Source organism: Staurois parvus, unplaced genomic scaffold (genome assembly GCF_062004578.1).
Source record: "Staurois parvus isolate SC_StPar_1 unplaced genomic scaffold, SC_StPar_1.0 ptg001293l, whole genome shotgun sequence".
Lineage (NCBI taxonomy): Eukaryota > Metazoa > Chordata > Amphibia > Anura > Ranidae > Staurois > Staurois parvus.
Window position 1 is genome coordinate 25593 of NW_028319089.1, and position 23418 is coordinate 49010.

A 23418-nucleotide genomic window follows, 5' to 3' on the forward strand; every position below is an offset into this window, starting at 1 on the left:
TAGTGCTATAAAGGCATGTTATCAATCAACGCATTTAAAATCCAAAAAGTGCAAATAAGTGCAATAATGTATTTTAGGTACTTTTATAGTGCTGTCAATGTACCCCGTGCTTTACATATATATTGTACATTCACATCCGTCCCTAACCCTAAAGGAGTGTACAATCTAAGGTCCCTAACTCACATTCATACACTAGGGCCAATTTGGACAGGAATCAATACACCTACCAGCATGTCTTTGGACTGTGGGAGGAAATTGAAGTACTCGGAGGAAAGCCACGCAACCACAGGGAGAACATACAAACTCCATGCAAGAGGTGCCATGGTCAGGAATTGAACCCATGACCCATTTACTGCAAGGCAGATGTGCTAACCATTATAAGTCACTGTGCTGCCCATTAATGATGATGTAAATGGTGCTAAAAAAAGTTCATATAATCATTCCTGAATAATGGAATGTCCTTCGTGTGAGAGTACCAACTCAGAGAGTGCCTATGAATGGCACGTGTGGTTTATCCGTGATGAACAGTAGTGCATGAACTCGTGAAAGGTAAACCACCCTTGGGACGTGTGTATTACACTATTAAGTACCTTTCTGGCTCCTGTGTCTGAGCTAATTCCTCCCCTTACCATTTTGGCACCCACCCTGATGGATGGATGGAGCTGGATGACTAACCCATAGCTGCCAGCATACCGCTGCACCCCCAGATGTGTGATGTGTATAACCCATGCGCATTAATACCTTAACATAGAATAGTTACATGATTAAAGAGAAGGAAGCTATATCATTATATTGGGAACTTAGAACTAGACATTCCCAATTATTTGAGATATAAGTGTGAAAATGTTTAACATTTGAAAATAGAATGTATGATCATTTTGGAGAAACAGGAAAAAAAAAAAAAAAAAAAATTATAATATAGGTGTAATTTTTATTCTAAGTATTCTCTTATGCAAACAGGAAAACGCCAAAGGTAGGAAGCCTGCGCTTGTGCGCCATCTAGCGAACATATATAGTATTGCACCTAAAAATGTGCCAGACAGGATTCCACATTTACTAATGGTAAAGTAGATGTTCGTCAATGAGATTGCTAGACGCCTCTTAGAAGACTGACAGGTCTTGATTGATTTAATTGAGTCTGCCTGAATGTTCAGAGTCTGCTGGTAGACTCAAGTCTTAGTAAATCAGGGCCAAAGCATCTACTTCATATATCCAATGGGTTTCTCTCTTTGACACCTCATTCAACAGATCAGTACCCCTCCAATGATAATTAATTTTTTCAATTCCATAAAAGATCAATAAACTGGGATCACTATTATGTTTCAGTTTTGAAGTGCCTCGAAATGCTGTGCTTATCAAAATCTTTTTTAATATTATTAATATGTTCTTCTACTCACCGTTCTTACCACAGATTGGAAGTGACACGGACATTCCAACACATAAACCACACGTGAGGAGTCATAAGAAATCAGAGATTTAATACTGTATTCTTTCTTAGTTCATGCTGATCTAAAATTTCTCCTGACAGTCTAAGTTTCTTAACATTATATATATCTTGTTTAGCCAAATTAGTTAACAAACATGGATGTTTGTTTAAACCCCCTTCCAGTCCGGACACTTCCCCCCCCTTCCAGTCCGGACACTTCCCCCCCCTTCCAGTCCGGACACTTTCCCCCCCTTCCAGTCCGGACACTTTCCCCCCCTTCCAGTCCGGACACTTTCCCCCCCTTCCAGTCCGGACACTTTCCCCCCCTTCCATTCCGGACACTTTCCCCCCCTTCCATTCCAGACACTTTTACCCCCTTCCATTCCAGGGCAATTTTCAGCTTTCAGCGCTATCACACTTTGAATGACAATTGCGCAGTCACTGTACCCATATGAATTTTTTACCTTTTTTTGACAGATAAAGCTTTATTTTGGTGGTATTTATTCACCACTGGGATTTTAATTTTTTTTGCAATGTAAATAAAAATGTCCAAAAATTTTGAAAAAAAAAGGGTTTTTTTAAATAAAATTTTGCAAATAAATAATATTTCATCATAAATCTTGGCCAAAATTTATTCCGTTATCTTTTTAGTAAAAAAAAAAAAAATCCAAATTAGTTTATAACCAAAATTATAATTTTTAAAAAATTTTTTTACATTTTTATTTTATTTTTTATATACGGTCACCCTAGCAGTACAGTGTCACCATGGTGACACTGTACTACTTGTGGGGGGTGATGATTGCTTTTACACCCATGATGTGATTGGTCACAAGCTATTCACATGGTACAAGGCTGTTGTGAATAGCCCTGTACCATGTGACCTCTGTGATCATTCACAGATTTCACACGTAGTAAGCAATGATGTCACAAGTGACATCCTGCTTACTACTTTGCATGTGATCACTGATTGGCAAGCGGGCATCGAGTCAACTGGCCTAATAGGATCATCATGCTGGGTAGAGGCATCAGGCTGAATGCCGGCGTCCGGCCGAGTAGAGGCTTCAGGCCGAGTAGAGGCTTCAGGCCGAGTAGAGGCATCAGGCCGCGTACAGGCATCAGGCCGCGTACAGGCATCAGGCCGCGTACAGGCATCAGGCCGAGTAGAGGCTTCAGGCCGAGTAGAGGCTTCAGGCCGAGTAGAGGCTTCAGGCCGAGTAGAGGCTTCAGGCAGAAGAGAGGGCATCAGGCTGCGTACAGGCATCAGGCCGAGTAGAGGCTTCAGGCCGAGTAGAGGCTTCAGGCCGAGTAGAGGCTTCAGGCCGAAGAGAGGCATCAGGCAGAAGAGAGGCATCAGGCTGCGTACAGGCATCAGGCTGCGTACAGGCATCAGGCTGAGTAGAGGCTTCAGGCTGAGTAGAGGCTTCAGGCTGAGTAGAGGCTTCAGGCTGAGTAGAGGCTTCAGGCTGAGTAGAGGCTTCAGGCTGAGTAGAGGCTTCAGGCTGAACCACGGAAGGCAGGTTCACCGGTTTTGATACTGGCAGGATGGTATTGGTTGGAAAGAATTTTCGCTTTTTTCTGGTTTTAACTACTGGAGCACTGCAAGTAAATGCAGGTCTGCAAACAAATGGAGCAGCTGGAGACAGAGAAGAGCTGGAGGATGGAACAGGAGAGGGAGCAGTTGCTACAGAGGGCTTTTTTACAGGGTTAAAGGCAGGATAGGTGCAGCGAGTGGGAACAGGGTACTGACATGCGGTAGATAGCAGGGCAGGAGGAGCTGTTGGGAATGCAGGAATAGAGCTTTGAGGAGATAGATTAGAAGCAGGACTGGGTCTTTGTAAGCTGACTGAGGCTGGGTGCAACAAGTCTGTCCATGTCTGCAGTATGGATTGAACAAAGCTGAGCTTACACAAAGCCTGTCTGGTCAATGACTGCACTGCGTTTATACAATCTCTTAGTGTCTGTGGTGAACATGCAGAATAACGCTCCAGAAAGTAACCCACATCATCCTCTAATAACCACACCAGGGACTCTACCTGGTCGGCACTAAATGGTGGCAAAAATTCATCCCTGCATTCAGGGGTACCAGATGAAACCAACTCTGCACAAACCTCAATCAATGGCTGCACCTCAGAGAAATCTGTGCCCTGATCTACTAGAACATGAGCGAGCCGTATACATTCTAGCAGTTCATCCCGGGTATACTCCTTCAGAGTCTGATAAGCATACTCCCTGTCATCAAACACTAGCAGATATAAATACACAACCTCATCAAGATCCATCCTTCCCAGCAACAAGCCAAGATGGCTTCCCTGTGCAGCCACTTCTGGTCAGGATTGGCCTTGGTGCAATGTCAGGGCTCCCAGGTGTGACCAGAGGTGTGTGACTGACGCAGGGAAACGCAGACCTCAGATATGTTATAAACAAGATAATTTATTAACACTAACCATACAAACATAAACGCAGTGCAATACTAAACATAATACAGTGCAAACAAACCAACCAACCACCCACAGATAACAGTACATACAAAGCAAGCGTCGTCAGGCAGGCCGGGTCAATATCAATCGGGCAGGTAGGTACAGGGGGAGCAAGCGGAGATGGGTCGGGGTCACAGGCCAGGTTCAGCAGGTAGCTAGCAGCGTAGTACAGAGGGTCAGGCAGAGGGATGGTCAGGGTCACAAGCCAGGGATCAGAACAGGTAGCAAGCAGCGTGGTACAGAGGGTCAGGCAGAGGGATGGTCAGGAGCGAGCCGGGATCAGAGCAGGAGAAGTCAGCAGCGGTTCAGATCAGGCAGGGTCAGCAAAGGAACAGAAACAGGATGCAGGACAGATACAGGGCCCAAGACAAACACAACACCAAGGCAGAGTCTGCAGGTCTGGCCATCCCTTAAATACACCAGTATCATCAGTTCCAGGTGTTAGCTGGCTGAAAGGTTGAGTCTCTGATTGCTGGGAGCACCCGCTGGCCAGCCCTGGTACTGCAGATCAAAAGGCAGGTGAGTCCCACCATTGCTGGCCAGTCCATTCCTGACACTATGTTTATCCTGTGTACATGTACCTCCGGGTCTGGCCGTTTATGAGCAGCTGAACCTTTGTTAGTAAGTTCTTTTTTGATTGCTTATTGACCTTAATAAATGTTATCACACTATTTGAGGCCTTTTTCCACGGGCTCTTTATTTCTGGGGAGCCTGTAATCCAGAAGGTCCTGGTGCTGTGCCTAGCAAGAACACATCTGCAAGTGACATCCCTGGATCCGTGATACAGCTCCTCCTGGAACCGATGACATCTAGTGGTCACCCTATAGATGACACCCTCCTTATCCATTAATACAGTGGCTGGATACAGCTTCCATCTGGACAGATGACATCTAGTGGTCACCCTATAGATGACACCGCCTTGTTCCAGTGATACAGTGGCTGAGTACCAGGGACAGGTCTTAAATGTCCCATGCGCTTTAACATACGCTATCTGGTTAGTGCATTACTTGGCTATTTTCTGATATTCACTATTTCTGGCTCCTCACATGTTGGAGACTGTATGCATATTCAGCACATCTGATGAACTTACGCAGTCATTTTACTGATCCACAATCATATGTGATCTAACATTGTGTAATCATTGTTTTAATTAGCGCTGCACTTTTATGCTTTAGCACTACACAAGCCCGGCTTTCTTAAATGAAGTGTTTTTGGCCGTGTGTAGCAATCCGAGTGTCAGCTAATGGGTAGTAACGCCAAACCACAAAATAACAAAATGTTTTTCACAGCCCAACTTCAGAGTCTATGATGTGTCCAGGACTCCAGCACGGGATTTGTTGTACATCGAAGATCCCGATCAGGTTTGTTCCATAAATATTACAGATTCATTTAATAAAACACTTGTTCCATCTTCTCCATAAACTGGGTGTATCTCCTGAAAATGAACACACGTGTTATTTGCAAAATGTTGCATTTTGGTTCAATAGATTTCAATGTAGATGCTGTAGAAATTTACATAGTGCGTTTTTCGTTTTTGATGCATTTTTTATGCATTTGGTGTTTTTAATCTGCTCAGCAACAAGTTGGTCAAACCCCCCCCCCCCCCCCCCCCCGTGCTGGGAACCACCACGGCCGGAGTCGTAACTGATGGACGGACGGCCATCTTTGAAGCATTCACACCATTCAAATGTCTTACTGCGGCTGAGGGTCTCATCACCGTACTGCGCTTGAAGTCTCGGCAGGATTTAAGCCTTCGTTCACAAGAAAATTCATCACCACACTAACTAACATGCACGCACTAACACTGTTGTCTGCCATCTTGTTTAATGGTCTCTGGTCTTTTTTTTCTAGGATTATAATAACTGTCTTATGAATTTAAAGTGTTACTGAACCCCAGACCCTGCGTTCACTATATACCCTCTACCCGGACCCTGCGTTCGCTATATCCGCTCTCCCCGGACCCTGCGTTCACTGGTTAAAGCTTGTAGGAGGAGTTTTCATTTTGCTCTAGGAGGATGCAGAACCCCTGACCTCTGTGCGGACAGTGCTGATTGGACCTGTGCTGACCACATGCACTCTCAAGAAAAAAAAAATCTCTCTAGAAATACACACCAATCTGAGCATGTGCAGAGTGACTCCATATGATATGTCTTGTCAGTCGTAACTGATGGATGGACGGCCATCTTTGAAGCATTCACACCATTCAAATGTCTTACTGCGGCTGAGGGTCTCATCACCGTACTGCGCTTGAAGTCTCGGCAGGATTTAAGCCTTCGTTCACAAGAAACTTCATCACCACACTAACTAACATGCACCCACTAACACTGTTGTCTGCCATCTTGTTTAATGGTCTCTGGTCTTTTTTTTCTAGGATTATAATAACTGTCTTATGATTTTAAAGTGTTACTGAACCCCGGACCCTGCGTTCATTATATACCCTCTACCCGGACCCTGCGTTCGCTATATCCCCTCTACCCGGACCCCGCAGTCGCTATATCCGCTCTCCCTGGACCCCGCATTCACTATATCCCCTCTACCCGGACCCCGCAGTCGCTATATCCGGTCTCCCCGGACCCCGCATTCACTATATTCGCTGTCCCCGGACCCTGCATTCACTACACCCGCTCTCCCCAAACTCAGCATTCACTATATCCGCTCTCCCCGGACCCCGCATTCACTATATCCGCTCTCCCCGGACCCCGCATTCACTATATCCGGTCTCCCTGGACCCCGCATTCACTATATCCGCTCTCCCCGGACCCCGCATTCACTATATCCGGTCTCCCCGGACCCCGCATTCACTATATCCGCTCTCCCCGGACCCCGCATTCACTATATCCGCTCTCCCCGGACCCCGCATTCACTATATCCGCTCTCCCCGGACCCCGCATTCACTATATCCGCTCTCCCCGGACCCCGCAGTCACTATATCCGGTCTCCCCAGACCCCGCAGTCACTATATCCGCTCTCCCCGAACCCCGCAGTCACTATATCCGGTCTCCCCGGACCCCGCAGTCACTATATCCGGTCTCCCCGGACCCCGCAGTCACTATATCCGGTCTCCCCGAACCCCGCAGTCACTATATCCGGTCTCCCCGAACCCCGCAGTCACTATATCCGGTCTCCCCGAACCCCGCAGTCACTATATCCGCTCTCCCCGGACCCCGCATTCACTATATCCGCTCTCCCCGGACCCCGCATTCACTATATCCGCTCTCCCCGGACCCCGCATTCACTATATCCGCCCTCCCCGGACCCCGAATTCACTATATACGCCCTCCCCGGACCCCGCATTCACTATATACGCCCTCCCCGGACCCCGCATTCACTATATACGCCCTCCCCGGACCCCGCATTCACTATATCTGCTCTCCCCGGACCCCGCATTCACTATATCCGCTCTACCCGGACCCCGCATTCACTATATCCGCTCTCCCTGGACCCTGCATTCACTATATCCGCCCTCCCTAGACCCCGCATTCACTATATCTGGTCTCCCTGGACACTGCATTCCCTATATCTGCTCTCCCCGGACCCCGCATTCACTATATCCGGTCTCCCACAGTACACAGAACATGGAAATGCAATTATTTTAGTAACTATAAACTGCTAAATACCTTTTCTCATCAGGAGTCAGAGCAGTCGTGCAACTTCTATCAATGTCCAGGAAAGCACTGGTTAAAGCTTGTAGGAGGAGTTTTCATTTTGCTCTAGGAGGATGCAGAACACCTGACCTCTGTGCGGACAGTGCTGATTGGACCTGTGCTGACCACATGCACTCTCCCAAGAAAAAAAAAAATCTCTCTAGAAATACACACCAATCTGAGCATGTGCAGAGTGACTCCATATGATATGTCTTATCAGGAGATAAGAGGGAGACACTGGTAGAAGGGGAGGATCTAACAAGACAGGATCAAACAGCGTTTTTACACAATGCACAACCCCTTAAAGTTCCACAGTGAGTATAACAAGCATGCTTTACTGCATCTACAGACTGATTGGACTGTTGTGGGTTCAGTAACACTTTAATCCCATCATGTGGGTTTGGCGCAGTATTGCGTATTTATATTTGTGTATAGTAACCTTTTACTGGAGGCTTTATATCTACCGTTTTGAGCCTGCCGTGATCATTTACTAAATACTGCTGAAAGTTTAGTGAATGGAGACTTTTGTGGCGCTGAACAGAATGCCTCACCAGATCGAATTTATCAGAGTGGATTTCTCATTCTGCTCAACCTTAACAAAACAGCTGCCTTTAACCCCTTCATGATCGGGTCAGAACAAAACTCAACACCCAGACCCAATTTTGCAACTTTGACACGTGTTAGTATAACTGTACATATCATCACGGCTACATAAACTGGCTATACATGAATCGAAACTCAGGCGGTCCAGTACGGCCCGGACGACTTTCAATCCATGTGTGGGGGCAGTGGTTGTACAGAAGTCAATCAACTTCTCTATAGCCACCCTGTCATGTGTTTCATGATTGATCAGTGTTGCCGGGTACAGCCAGCAGCACTGATCATGATATTCTGATGATGGGGAATTCTCCCTGCTGTCAGAATACAAAGGCAAAGCAAGAATGATTCGCCCCTCCACATCAAATTGTGGGTGGAGGAATTGTTTGTTTTTGTAACCACTTCAATACCCCAACACTTTTACCCCCTTCCTGTCCAGGCCAATTTTTAGCTATCAGCGCTCTCACACTTTGAATGACAATCGCGCGGTCATGCAACACTGTACCCCTAAGAAATGGGTTTTTAATGCGTTTTTCTTCATTTATATAAAACATTTGCAAATAGATCATCTTTCTTCATATATTTAGGCCAAAATGTATTCTGCTACATTTGCAGAACATAACCCAAGTCTGCAGGAAAGTTATAGGATCTACAAACTATGGGATATATATCTGAAAATCGATCATTCCTGATGTCCTGACAGACAATCTTGAGGCCCAAAAATGCCAGGACAGTACAAATCCCCCCCAAATGTCAGGACAGTACAAATCCCCCCCAAATGTCAGGACAGTACAAATCCCCCCAAATGTCAGGACGGTAAAAATCCCCCCAAATGTCAGGATGGTACAATTACCCCCCAAATCTCAGGAGAGTACAAATACCCCCAAATGTCAGGATAAATGCACCCCCCCCCTAAATGTCAGGACAGTACAAATACCCCCAAATATCAGGACAGTACAAATCCCCCAAACGTCAGGACAGTACAGATATCCCCCAAATGTCAGGACAGTACCAATACCCCCCAAATGTCAGGACAGTACCAATACCCCCAAATGCCTGAACAGTACAAATCCCCCCAAATGCCTGAACAGTACAAATACCCCGCCAAATGTAAGGACAGTAAATTACCCCGCAAATGACTCCTTTTTAGAAAGTAGACAGTCCGTGGTATTTAGTAAGAAGCATGGTGAGTTTTTTTTAAGTTTTGTTTTCACAATTTTTTCGAAAAAAATTTCTTGAGGCCCAAAAATGCCAACACAGTAAAAAACCCCCAAATATCAGGACAATGCAAATAATAACTGACCCGTGTTCTAATCCATCTTCACTGTCCAAAACAAAACAAAAATGTCTGACTTTCCCACTTGAGTGACTGTAGTTTTAACAGATCCCTGGCAGCTCTCCTTCCTATTGTAAATGAGCAATTCCTGATAGACTGGTCAGCACCCAAGACTCTAAAACTTCAGTATATTTCATAACTCATGAAATAATACCAGCACAGCCAGGACAAGGACATATTTACCCCCCTTAGTTAAGTTGTGGTGTTTTAAGCCCAAACATTCCTATATTAGAGGATATCAGGAAGCACTGGAACACCTTATCCCTCCTGGGTAAAGTAGACATCCGAGACATGCCATATTTATATCCATTTCAAAGCTAATTTCATGCGGGACAATAATATGCAGTTAGCAGACTGTAACCTGTAGGTATTCAGAGATATTGATACCTATAGAAAGCTGTACCTGGGATACAGTCATAAACACAGTCAACTCCCGGGGCCACTCCTCAGCCGCCTAATTGGTCAGATGGTCTCTGTCAACACCCCCTTGATACCAAAGAAAAGTGGACTGCACACAGCGACTCAGAAGCAACTTTCAGGAAATGCTGGGTAATCTTCCTGTAATGTCGGATCTAATTCACATCAATATAGATGAGGATCCAGCTTGTAGGAGACTTCCATTAAAGTCTATGGGCATAAGTTGGATATAAGTCGCCTTTACGTAGTCCAGGAACCTTTTCTAAAGTCGGAGCAACTTCAGTCGTGCTAATTAAGACGGCTCTCATTGACTAACATGGGATTTCACATGTCATGTGACTTGGGGTCTCACAAGTCGGATCCCAAGTCGTGGCAGTGTGAACCCAGCCTAAAGGTTTTACATGAAGAAATAAAAGCTGATCAGTGTAAGCACCTCTATCAGTGGCCAATGGTTTATCTTTTAATCACTATATCTGCAGGACAGCTTGTTCTGTTGAAAAAAAGCAGACTTATTGGCTGGATCATCAGGTGAAAAATAGAAGAAAGAAAGCCTAAAAAAAAGAGAACAAATGCAGCCGTGACATCTAAGAACTGGTAAGCTGCAATATAATAAATGTTTGCTTTTGGGATTAATACCACTTAAGGCTAGGTGAACACCTAGGCGATTTGCACTTGATCCGTTTCTGCGGTGCATTTTGCGTTTTTGCGACGTTTTGCGCTTTTTTTTCTTTTTTCAACTTGTTGCTGGGCAGAATAAAATGCAAAACACATCAAAAAAGCACTACATGCTTTTCTGCAGCATTTACATTCACGTCTGTAGAACCAAAAACGCAATGTTTTGCTTTTAAAAAGTTCCTGAGCCTTTCCAAAAAATGCAACAGGTGAAAACGCAGAGATGTGAACCTGTCCAATAGGAAATCATGTTAAATGGACTGCTGTGCGTTTCTGCAAAACGCTGCGAAAATCTCATAGCTGTGCACCTAGACTTACACGGCTTGAACAAGCAGAACCTTTGTTGGTTTGATGGTCCTGACATGCTGTATAAAGCCCTCCCACCTAAACACTGCATTTGTTTGCTGTCTTGCTGAATAAAATCGCAGGACAAGCAAACTTGGACTATATCTGGGGGTTTCCTGTCTCATGCGTTGGATATACACAGTATAGATTTCACATTCATACAGTACATCTAGAAATGTCTCACATTTTATTCAGGTGCAGGTAATCAGATCTCACCTTTGAACACATTCAGAATGTGATATTTATAGAGGGGCCATTCTAGGGCAGCGTGAGCGACTTCCACAGTCAGGACGGCTCCGTCATCTGTATCTGCGTCTGGAGTTAGAGAAATTCTGCAACCACATTTGTGGCTTCCATCTTCTGCTTCTTTCATCTCCACTTCCATTTCCACCGGTAACGTTGTATCATACGTTGTATTATTGCTCCCACCCGATGGACTGTCTACAGATACCCATGAGTGGATGGGATGTTTTTTCATGTCTTTTCGTCTTTTCAGGTATAAATTTATGTGAATTTCCTTTGTTCTGAATCCGGTTATCTGAAAGGATAGAGTTGTCTCCATATGAGGAAGCCACGTCTCCCCGATGATGTCTGATATAATAGTGTTATCTGTAAAACAAGGAGAAGGAGTAACCATAACGTCACCAAAGGTCAGGATGACACTATGTACTGGTGGAGGTTTCATTATCCCAATGCAGCTTTTATTGCTTTTTCTGCTCACGCCATCAACTCCACGTTTTTCTGGCTGCTTCTGCACAGGTCATTGTACCAAAATAAAAACAGATGAAAGGAATGGAAAGAAGTTGGGCCCAGTGGCATCCCGAGGCAGATGTGGGGAGTGCGGCCCGCACTTTTCTTGGAGCAGGTCCGGTGTCACCCCATATAGGTTGCATGCCGGTGTAGCGGCAAGATGTGTCTCCCATGTAGATATGTCACCCCTGAAGCAACTACGCATGTCCCGGTTTCAGACATAAGAAGCCGATCACCAACTGTAGCACAGAGCTGCCACAGTTAACCCCTTTTAGGCTGCACTGCTGATTGGGGAGCATAATGGATCGTAGAGAGGACAGTTACATGGGGGGGGAGTGACATAGGGAGTACAGACACATGTGGTGAGGACAGTGACATTTGGGGGGGGGGGTGATATGGGGAGGACAGTGACATGGGGGGGATGTTGTAGCAGCAAGATGTGTCTCCCATGTAGATATGTCCCCCCTAAAGCAAACTGGCATGGAAGGGGTTACTTCACCAAAGGTACACGGTTAGATACAGTAGTTCTATCATCGATTGATCGTGCCTGAAACTGGGACATGTGCAGTTGCTTCAGGGGGGACATATCTACATGGGAGACACATCTTGCCACTACACTGGTGATCCCCGCATCCTGCGGGGATTGTTGGCATGCAACCTATACAGGATTGACACCGGACCCACTCCAAGAAAAGGTAAGTTGTAAAGAAAGCCGACGATCCCTGTAGGATGGATTGGATCTGCGGATTGAACATAATGAATTGGAGTCATATCAATCCGCAGATCCAATCTATTCTTCGGGGATCGTCAGAGGAGGGGTCACCAAGTGTTACTGCACCGGGTGACACCAACCCTAGGGACGCCTCTGGTCGGGCTAGTCAGGTTTTAGTGCCGTCTGTGTGCCCATTAAGGAGATCCATCCTAGTGTAGCTCATTCTCTTAGAAACCACTAATTTAACATATTTTTTGGAAACAAAAATGTTTAACCCCTCGCCCTCCTGAGGATTTACCTCCTTTCCTGACCAGGCCATTGTTTGCGATACGGCGCTGTGTTACTTTAATGGACAATTACGCGGTCATACAACACTGCAACCAAATGACATTTGTGTCCTTTTTTTCCCCACAAATGGAGCTTTCTTTCTTTTGGAGGTATTTGATCGCCTGTGCGTTTTTTAATTTTTGTGCTATAAATAAGAAAAGACCAACAATTTTGAAAAAAAAAAAAAAAACTATATTTTTTACTTTTTGCTAATAAAAGTGTCCAGTAATAAAATATTAAAAATCAAATTTCATCATAAATTTCAGCCAAAATGTATTCTGCTCCTTGTCTTTGCTAGAAAAAAAAAATCCCAATATATGTAAATTAATTGGTTTCCGTGAGTTATAGCGTTTACAAATGGCGGTATAGATGCTGGGATTGTTTTTACTAGAAATGGTGGCGATCGACGACTTATAGTGGGACTGCGGTGGGCATTCTGACACTGGAGGGAGCTGACTTGGTGGTGTCAACGACATCCCCACTATGTACCCCTACTCATTTACGGGGGGGGGGGGGGCAGCATCTGGGGGCCCCCTTGTTAAAGAAAAACAATTTTAAAAAAATGAACAGGAATACATTTTTCTGTTTCTACCTGAATGCCTGGTTGGACTTTGAATGGGACAGGCACTGCTGAGGTACGGGGTAGTCTCTGGGACACTGGCATGCAACCTAATTTTTTGTACAGCAAATAACAAAAGAAAGCGCACCAACCTTGTGCATTACCTCAGCGATAAAAGCTCTCCCTTCGAAACACGTCAGACTTTACATAAAGTCTCCCTTTCGGTGGGATTTGCATGCTACTTGGGCTCTTGTGATCCATTCTTGGATATTATATGCTTTTAATTTTGCTACGTTTGTGAGTATACATCTTATTGTAATAAAACCGCTTTTATCGCTGAGGTAATGCGTAAGGTTGGTGCGCTTTTGTTTGTTCTTATTTGCAGTACTGGTCAGGCTTCTCCAGACTTTAAGGGCTCCACAACCTTTAATCCATTGGTGGATGAGTTTATATGGAGGTCGGTCAATCCACCAATCCCTGATCTGGGTCTCTGAGCGCAGGAGATGTCATCTTGGCCCTAATTTTTTGTGGCTGATTTTCTAACACTCCACTACATGCTGGAGAAGTGTTTGGTACATCATCAGTATGTACTTCTCTGCTGGTGCTGGTCTGTTGCAGTTCTGCGGGATGTTCAGTATGCCTGACTCTTAGTAGGGAATCATAGGTGGCCATCGCTGAACTGCTGATTTTGACAATGGTAATGGAATGGTAATGGACAATGGAAAGAAAGGAGAGAAGGAAAGAAAAAGAAAGGAAAGAAAAGAAAAAGAAAGGAAAGGAAAGGAAAGAAAAAGGAAAGAAAGAATAGAACGGACACTTCCTGTAAAAGCTTCACTACTCCAGTAGACTATAACCAGATTCCCAAGGCCATCATGCACCCGATATCATCTCAGACATTCTGAACCCCTGTGGAACAGACCCGTGTATGCAGGGGAGGAGGAAATCCCGCGGTTGCTCATCACAGCACTCGTTCATAACATATCTTCTAAATGCCAACAGGCCAAAATGTCTTAAGATGGCACCTGGGAGCAGAATACTTCTCCTGCCACAGGTGGCTCAGCCCCATCTCCAAGTGGTGATAATACTATACAACCTTTTCAAAAAAATCTCATGGAGTAGCCATATTTATTCGCTCCTTTCTAACTTTGGATGTACAACATTTATATAAAGGATCCGATAGGTAGATTGATAATACTTCAGGGGTTTATGGGTGGCAAACCATTTACCATAGCCGCTGTATACGCCCCTAACGATTCTTAGGCCTCCTCCTTTAAAAAGTATTTTGATACCCTAGACCAGTGCCACTCCCCTCATCTGATTGGTGGTGACTTTAACCTAGTTGCCCATCAGGCTCAGATAGAAGAAGAGTCACTGGGTCATCTAAGGCTTTTCCTAAGTCTTTATCGAGGTCCCGGCGTTCTTTACAATTGATTGATACCTGGTGGGCTCATACTATCAGAGCACGAGACTATACATTCTACTCGCCCCCTCGTGACAACTTTGCCCAATTACAATACATATAGCACACCAATACTCTTGGCCAATTCTCTTCCTCCATTCCTTCTCTTGGTTCGACCATCATATAAATTTTCTACTTTTCACATTGGTCTAACCCAGCAATGGGCAAACTATGGCCCGCGGGCCGTATACGGCCCGGCGGACCTTTTAATCCGGCCCGCGGAGCTAGGCTCCTCTCACAGTCCGCCCCTGTGTCAATTCACTTACCTTTGCTCCACGCGTTCCTCTCGCCGTGTCCCGCGCCGTTCCGGTGTAGCATGAAAATCTGTCTCCTATGAGGATCTGTCCCCCTCGACGTGTCTGCGCATGTGCCGGAGATCGCCGATCGGCTGCTAATGCCTGAAACTGGCACATGCGCAGATACGTCGAGGGGGACAGATCCTCATAGGAGACACGGCGAGAGGAACGCGCGGAGCAAAGGTAAGTGAATTGACACAGGGGGGACTTGGGGACTTAATATGGGGGATGAATTACTATATGGGGGATGAATTACTATATGGGGGATGAATTACTATATGGGGGATGAATTACTATATGAGGGATGAATTACTATGGGGGATGAATTACTATATGGGGGATGAATTACTATGGGGGATGAATTACTATATGGGGGATGAATTACTATATGAGGGATGAATTACTATATGAGGGATGAATTACTATGGGGGATGAATTACTATATGGGGGATGAATTACTATGGGGGATGAATTACTATATGGGGGATGAATTACTATATGGGGGATGAATTACTACATGGGGGATGAATTACTACATGGGGGATGAATTACTACATGGGGGATGAATTACTACAGGGGGGATGAATTACTACAGGGGGGATGAATTACTATATGGGGGATGAATTACTATATGGGGGATGAATTACTATATGGGGGATGAATTACTATATGAGGGATGAATTACTATATGGGGGATGAATTACTATATGGGGGATGAATTACTATGGGGGATGAATTACTATAGGGGGGATGAATTACTATGGGGGATGAATTACTATATGGGGGATGAATTACTATGGAGGATGAATTACTATATGGGGGATGAATTACTATATGGAGGATGAATTACTATAGGGGGGATGAATTACTAAATGGGGGATGAATTACTAAATGGGGGATGAATTACTATATGGGGGATGAATTACTATATGGGGGATTAATTACTACATGGGGGATGAATTACTACATGGGGGATGAATTACTACATGGGGGATGAATTACTACAGGGGGGATGAATTACTACAGGGGGGATGAATTACTATATGGGGGATGAATTACTATATGGGGGATGAATTACTATATGGGGGATGAATTACTATGGGGGATGAATTACTATAGGGGGGATGAATTACTATGGGGGATGAATTACTATATGGGGGATGAATTACTATGGAGGATGAATTACTATATGGGGGATGAATTACTATATGGAGGATGAATTACTATAGGGGGGATGAATTACTAAATGGGGGATGAATTACTAAATGGGGGATGAATTACTATATGGGGGATGAATTACTATATGGGGGATTAATTACTATGCTTACTATGGGGAATATTACTATACTTACTATGGATGACACATACACATAATTCATCTACTCTTGGTCCGGCCCCCGGGTCCAATATATGAACCCATTGCGGCCCTCAAGTCAAAAAGTTTGCCCACCCCTGGTCTAACCCCTACATCACCTGAAGAATTAATGACCCCAATATCACTCAACACATTTCTAAACAAATCAATGATTACTTTACCTTAAGCAATTTAGTTTCTATTTCACTCGCCTCCCTTTGGACGACCTATAAGGCTGGGGGGGGGCCTTGAATTGCTTCTTTCAGAGGTTACAGAAATACAGAAAAGTCTCTTCGCTGGTCTAGGGCTAAATTCCTTCTCCATAGTAACACTGCTTCTACTAGAAAGTTAAAACAATCAAAAAAGAAGTTCTAGACATTTTCACCAATTTTCCCCACACTTTATTATCCATCCCTCATGCCATCTCCTCTTCCTCCTCTTTTGATTGGCCCAACAAGCTGCTTGCTATGGGGTACTTGACAGGGAGGAGCCAGGTGTGCCGGCGGGTGACCTGAGAACCGGACGATCCAGGCTGCTCTGTGCTAAACCACTACATACAGCAGGTAAGTATAACATCTTTTATCACATAACACCACAACAGTACAATCAGTCTCTACAATCCAGGGAGAGCAGATATAGTGAATGCGGGGTCCGGGGAGAGCGGATATAGTGAATGCGGGGTCCGGGGAGAGCAGATATAGTGAATGCAGGGTCCGGGGAGACCAGATATAGTGAATGCGGGGTCCGGGGAGTGCAGATATAGTGAATGCGGGCCCGGGGAGAGCAGATATAGTGAATGCGGGGTCCGGGGAGAGCGGCTATAGTGAATGCGGGGTCCGGGGAGAGCGGATATAGTGAATGAGGGGTCCGGGGAGAGCGGATATAGTGAATGCGGGGTCCGGGGAGAGCGGATATAGTGAATGCGGGGTCCGGGGAGAGCGGATATAGTGAATGCGGGGTCCGGGGAGAGCGGATATAGTGAATGCGGGGTCCGGGGAGAGCGGATATAGTGAATGCGGGGTCCGGGGAGAGCGGATATAGTGAATGCGGGGTCCGGGGAGAGCGGATATAGTGAATGCGGGGTCCGGGGAGAGCGGATATAGTGAATGCGGGGTCCGGGGAGAGCGGATATAGTGAATGCGGGGTCCGGGGAGAGCGGATATAGTGAATGCGGGGTCCGGGGAGAGCGGATATAGTGAATGCGGGGTCCGGGGAGAGCGGATGTAGTTAATGCGGGGTCCGGGGAGAGCGGATGTAGTGAATGCGGGGTCCGGGGAGAGCGGATATAGTGAATGCGGGGTCCGGGGAGAGCGGATATAGTGAATGCAGGAAATAATTATAAACAGAGGTCCTCCTGCGCTCCACAGAATACCTAACTCAAAAGCCAGCTGCTATCACCTATTCCCTATACCACAGGACATGTGCAAATAACCAAAAAAATTATGAAGCGCTCAGCTAATAATGTACATAACATAAATCAATAATATATATTATATTTTATAAACTATACATCCAAACAAGATTAAATCATGTAAATAATAAACGCACTCAATCCCCTATAAAATGATAATGAATAAATAGCGTGACATCAACAATATGCACAATGAACTAGTGCTCTGATAAGGTACCTAAATACTAAAATTTATATAAATGTACCAAACCAAACTCCTGATATGCCACCTAGTGGCTAACCAGATGAGTGAAAATGATTAAGTGATAAAACTCAGGTGTAACGAAATATATAAAAAATAAATCAAAAACCTCACCTTCTAAATTTGACCCATAAGGGCCACAGAGCTTTAAATTATAAGGATCTCAATCTGGCTCCAATGCCTCCTCTGATTCCACCGATTCCACTAAGGTCCCCCTCAGGGTAATGGATTCCTCTCAGACCACTCTTCTTGCAATATGGACTCAGATATACAGGGCATGTGTCTTAAAACAAAAAACAAACCTCCATAGTGCAACACCGTTTTAATTCACTTCACAAACGCCAAGAAATGAACACTCACATGTTATCCAGTACACAGGCAGGGTTTCCCATGTGATATGGGTGTACTAAGGGATAAGGTGTACCAAAATGGCGTCCCAAAACGGAAACCGGAAGTACGTCACCACTCGAAACCGGAAATGTGTCTACGCGTTACACCACGGTCACGTGGCTTCTTCAGGATGGCTCATTGGGTGACAAGACCCCCTCTTTATACTATCATGCTGATTAATCAAGGGGCATGTATTCCACCTCCATTTTCTTAAAGCCCAGTGCAAATGTGGCGGCCATATTTAGACTCCGCTTCCCCTACTGTCCCAATATATTAAAACTATAACTTATATACTGTACTAGTATACAAAGCTATATCCACCCTATACCATAAAACATATGTACTTTATTAAATTATATTAGATCATAAATACTTAATAACGTTCATGGGTGGCCATATCCCACCATGTTGTAACTTTTTTCTCCATGAGGTGGCCCAATTTTCTAAATAGGGCATCAAGATCACCACTATTACTACTTACATCCTTATTGAATACATCTTCCAAATTAATAGTTCTATTTTCTAAGAAGACGTGTGGAATTGGCCATGTATAAAAGATTTATAGATGACGTGTTCATCATATGGAAAGGGGATGAGTTGAAATTAATAAATTTTTTGAATCAACTAAATGTTAATAATAAAAATATTAAGTTTACATGGAAATTTAGTCAACAATCCATTAAATTTTTAGATTTGAATATTACAGTGGAAGGGACAATTAGCACAAAAACGCACTTTAAAGATAGAATAGAAGATAGGATAGAAATGGATACATCCCGGTGGAGAGTTGTCACTTTCCACCGTGGTTGTATAACATCCCCAAGGGTCAATTTATCAGGCTGAGAAGGAATTGCACATCCAAAGAGGATTATGATATCCAGGCTAAAGTATTGGAAGAAAGATTTTTATCCAAAGGGTATTCAGCATCAGATCTCGAGAAGAATAGATTAGAGGTGGCTAATTTGACTAGAGATACACTCCTTGAAAATAAAGTTATGAATGAGGAAAGGGACATGGCTCATCAATTAGCGGTTATCTTAAGATTTTAATTTGCAATATAAGGAGATACAAAATATTTATAGGAAACATTTGCCGATATTAAAGATGGATCCCATATTAGGTAATATACTACCAGAGCAGCCTAAATTTATATATAGAAGAGCTCCCACTCTGAGAAGTAAAGTAGTGAGGAATGTGTTAGATCCACATAAGGATAATAGGAAGAATACCCTGTTTGATTTTACAGGTTTCTTGCCATGTAGAAAATGTTGTGTCTGTAAGGCCACAAGAGGACAGAGTCAGAAAAGGAACTCATTTGTGTCCATGAGTAACGGAAAATCATTTGATATTAGAGATTTCATCACTTGCAAAACAGAAGGAGTTGTCTATATTCCAGAATGCAATTGCGGCCTGCAATATGTAGGGCGTACTAAAAGACCCTTGTGGATCAGATTAAGAGAACATGTTAAAAACATTAGAAAAGGTAACCCTAAACACAGTGTATCCAAACACTTTGCCAGTCATCATGGGAAAGATCCCTCTGGATTGAAATTCTGGGGATAGAACGGTATAGGAAACACTGGAGAGGTAGCCACAAGGTGAGGACAATAAGTCAGGCTGAGTCGAGATGGATTTTCCTTATACAAATGCCGACACCAAGAGGTCTAAACATAGAGTTTGACCTCAACTGTTTTATAAGTGATTTTTAACACTGCTTGGTTGTTAAGGTTTTAGTAACATTTATGTGATTTTATTATGTTTTTGATAGGTTTTATAAATAAATAAAAATTATTTTATATTTATGATCTTATTTATGGAAACATGTGGTATGGGTGATACATAGGGAGTTATAGAATTAGAATTATAATGATTATATATAGTGTTAAAATGTTCTATTTTATTATTACAATATTTATTAGAATTAATTTTTGGTACATATCTTGAGAGTAGCATGTCAATGGTTTTAGTAGTCCCATCTCTGGGGGGATTTATTCATTCATTTTTTATTTCATTTATTTCTATATGGGAAGGATAGTGCAATAGTATTTAATAGGTGCAAGTAATTAGATTAAGTATTTATGATCTAATATAATTTAATAAAGTACATATGTTTTATGGTATAGGGTGGATATAGCTTTGTATACTAGTATATAAGTTATAGTTTTAATATAAGATATAAGTTATAGTTTTAATATATTGGGACAGTAGGGGAAGCGGAGTCTAAATATGGCCGCCACATTTGCACTGGGCTTTAAGAAAATGGAGGTAGAATACACGCCCCTTGATTAATCAGCATGATAGTATAAAGAGGAGGTCTTGTCACCCAATGAGCCATCCTGAAGAAGCCACGTGACCGTGGTGTAACGCGTAGACACATTTCCGGTTTCGAGTGGTGACGTACTTCCGGTTTCCGTTTTCGGACGCCATTTTGGTAAACCTTATCCCTTAGTACACCCATATCACATGGGAAACCGTGCCTGTGTACTGGATAACATGTGAGTGTCCATTTCTTGGCGTTTGTGAAGTGAATTAAAACGGTGTTGCACTATGGAGGTTTGTTTTTTGTTTTAAGACACATGCCCTGTATATCTGAGTCCATATTGCAAAAAGAGTGGTCTGAGAGGAATCCATTACCCTGAGGGGGACCTTTGATTCCACCGATTCCACTAAGGAGGCATTGGAGCCAGGTTGAGATCCTTATAATTTAAAGCTCTGTGGCCCTTATGGGTCAAATTTAGAAGGTGAGGAGGCACTTTAGCTAGTCCAGGGGAGTCACATCAGAGTGTCACCGTGAGCACGTTTGCAGCATGGAATGAAGTCTTGAAGCACTATGTATTGAACACCATATATTATTTGCACAGTTTTGATATCACATTATTTTGGACTGTTTTTGATTTATTTTTTATATATTTCGTTACACCTGAGTTTTATCACTTAATCGTTTTCACTCATCTGGTTAGCCACTAGGTGGCATATCAGGAGTTTGGTTTGGTACATTTATACAAATTTTAGTATTTAGGTACCTTATCAGAGCACTAGTTCATTGTGCATATTGTTGATGTCACACTATTTATTCATTATCATTTTATAGGGGATTGAGTGCGTTTATTTACATGATTTAATCTTGTTTGGATTTGTAGTTTATAAAATATAATATATATTATTGATTTATGTTATGTACATTATTAGCTGAGCGCTTCATCATTATTTTGGTTAGTGAATGCGGGGTCTAGGGAGAGCGGATATAGTGAATGCGGGGTCCGGGGAGAGCGGATATAGTGAATGCGGGGTCCGGGGAGAGCGGATATAGTGAATGCGGGGTCCTGGGAGAGCGGATATAGTGAATGCGGGGTCCGGGGAGACCGGATATAGTGAATGCGGGGTCCAGGGAGAGCGGATATAGTGAATGCGGGGTCCGGGGAGAGCGGACATAGTGAATGCGGGGTCCTGGGAGAGCGGATATAGTGAATGCGGGGTCCTGGGAGAGCGGATATAGTGAATGCGGGGTCCTGGGAGAGCGGATATAGTGAATGCGGGGTCCGGGGAGACCGGATATAGTGAATGCGGGGTCCGGGGAGAGCGGATATAGTGAATGCGGGGTCCGGGGAGAGCGGATATAGTGAATGCGGGGTCCTGGGAGAGCGGATATAGTGAATGCGGGGTCCTGGGAGAGCGGATATAGTGAATGCGGGGTCCGGGGAGAGCGGATATAGTGAATGCGGGGTCCGGGGAGAGCGGATATAGTGAATGCGGGGTCCGGGGAGAGCGGATATAGTGAATGCGGGGTCCGGGGAGAGCGGATATAGTGAATGCGGGGTCCGGGGAGAGCGGATATAGTGAATGCGGGGCCCGGGGAGAGCGGATATAGTGAATGCGGGGCCCGGGGAGAGCGGATATAGTGAATGCGGGGACCGGGGAGAGCGGATATAGTGAATGCGGGGCCCGGGGAGAGCGGATATAGTGAATGCGGGGCCCGGGGAGAGCGGATATAGTGAATGCGGGGCCCGGGGAGAGCGGATATAGTGAATGCGGGGTCCGGGGAGAGCGGATATAGTGAATGCGGGGTCCGGGGAGAGCGGATATAGTGAATGCGGGGTCCTGGGAGAGCGGATATAGTGAATGCGGGGTCCGGGGAGAGCGGATATAGTGAATGCGGGGTCCGGGGAGAGCGGATATAGTGAATGCGGGGTCCTGGGAGAGCGGATATAGTGAATGCGGGGTCCGGGGAGAGCGGATATAGTGAATGCGGGGTCCTGGGAGAGCAGATATAGTGAATGCGGGGTCCGGGGAGAGCACATATAGTGAATGCGGGGTCCTGGGAGAGCGGATATAGTGAATGCGGGGTCCGGGGAGAACACATATAGTGATTGCGGAGTCCTGGGAGAGCGGATATAGTGAATGCGGGGTCCAGGGAGAGCGAATATAGTGAATGCGGGGTCCGGGGAGAGCGGATATAGTGAATGCGGGGTCCGGGGAGAGCGGATATAGTGAATGCAGGGTCCTGGGAGAGCAGATATAGTGAATGCAGGGTCCGGGGAGACCAGATATAGTGAATGCAGGGGCCGGGGAGAGCGGATATAGTGAATGCGGGGTCCGGGGAGAGCGGATATAGTGAATGCGGGGTCCTGGGAGAGCAGATATAGTGAATGCAGGGGCCGGGGAGAGCGGATATAGTGAATGCGGAGTCCGGGGAGAGCGGATATAGTGAATGCAGGGTCTGTGGAGAGCGGATAGTGAACGCGGGGCCCGGGGAGAGTGGATATAGAGCATGCGGAGTCCGGGGAGAGCGGATATAGTGAATGCGGGGTCCGGGGAGAGCGGATATAGTGAATGCGGGGTCCGGGGAGAGCGGATATAGTGAATGCGGGGTCCGGGGAGAGCGGATATAGTGAATGCGGGGTCCGGGGAGAGCGGATATAGTGAATGCGGGGTCCTGGGAGAGCGGATATAGTGAATGCGGGGTCTGGGGAAAGCAGATGTAGTGAATGCAGGGTCCAGGGAGAGC

The 23418-nt window shown here is 44.9% G+C and overlaps 1 protein-coding gene across 1 annotated transcript in view; it reads right to left on the reverse strand.

Moving 5' to 3' along the window:
- Positions 1-5033: 5033 nt before the first annotated feature.
- LOC149437408 (uncharacterized) overlaps positions 5034-23418 on the reverse strand; it is a 47063-nt gene continuing 28678 nt past the window's right edge. Inside the window, exons 6-7 of the mRNA XM_089660949.1 lie at positions 11131-11523; positions 5034-5338 (exon numbers count right to left, since the gene is read on the reverse strand). Of these exons, the coding sequence (XP_089517075.1) occupies positions 5289-5338; positions 11131-11523 (443 nt within the window). The 3' untranslated portion in view covers positions 5034-5288. The remainder of the gene's footprint in view (positions 5339-11130; positions 11524-23418) is intronic.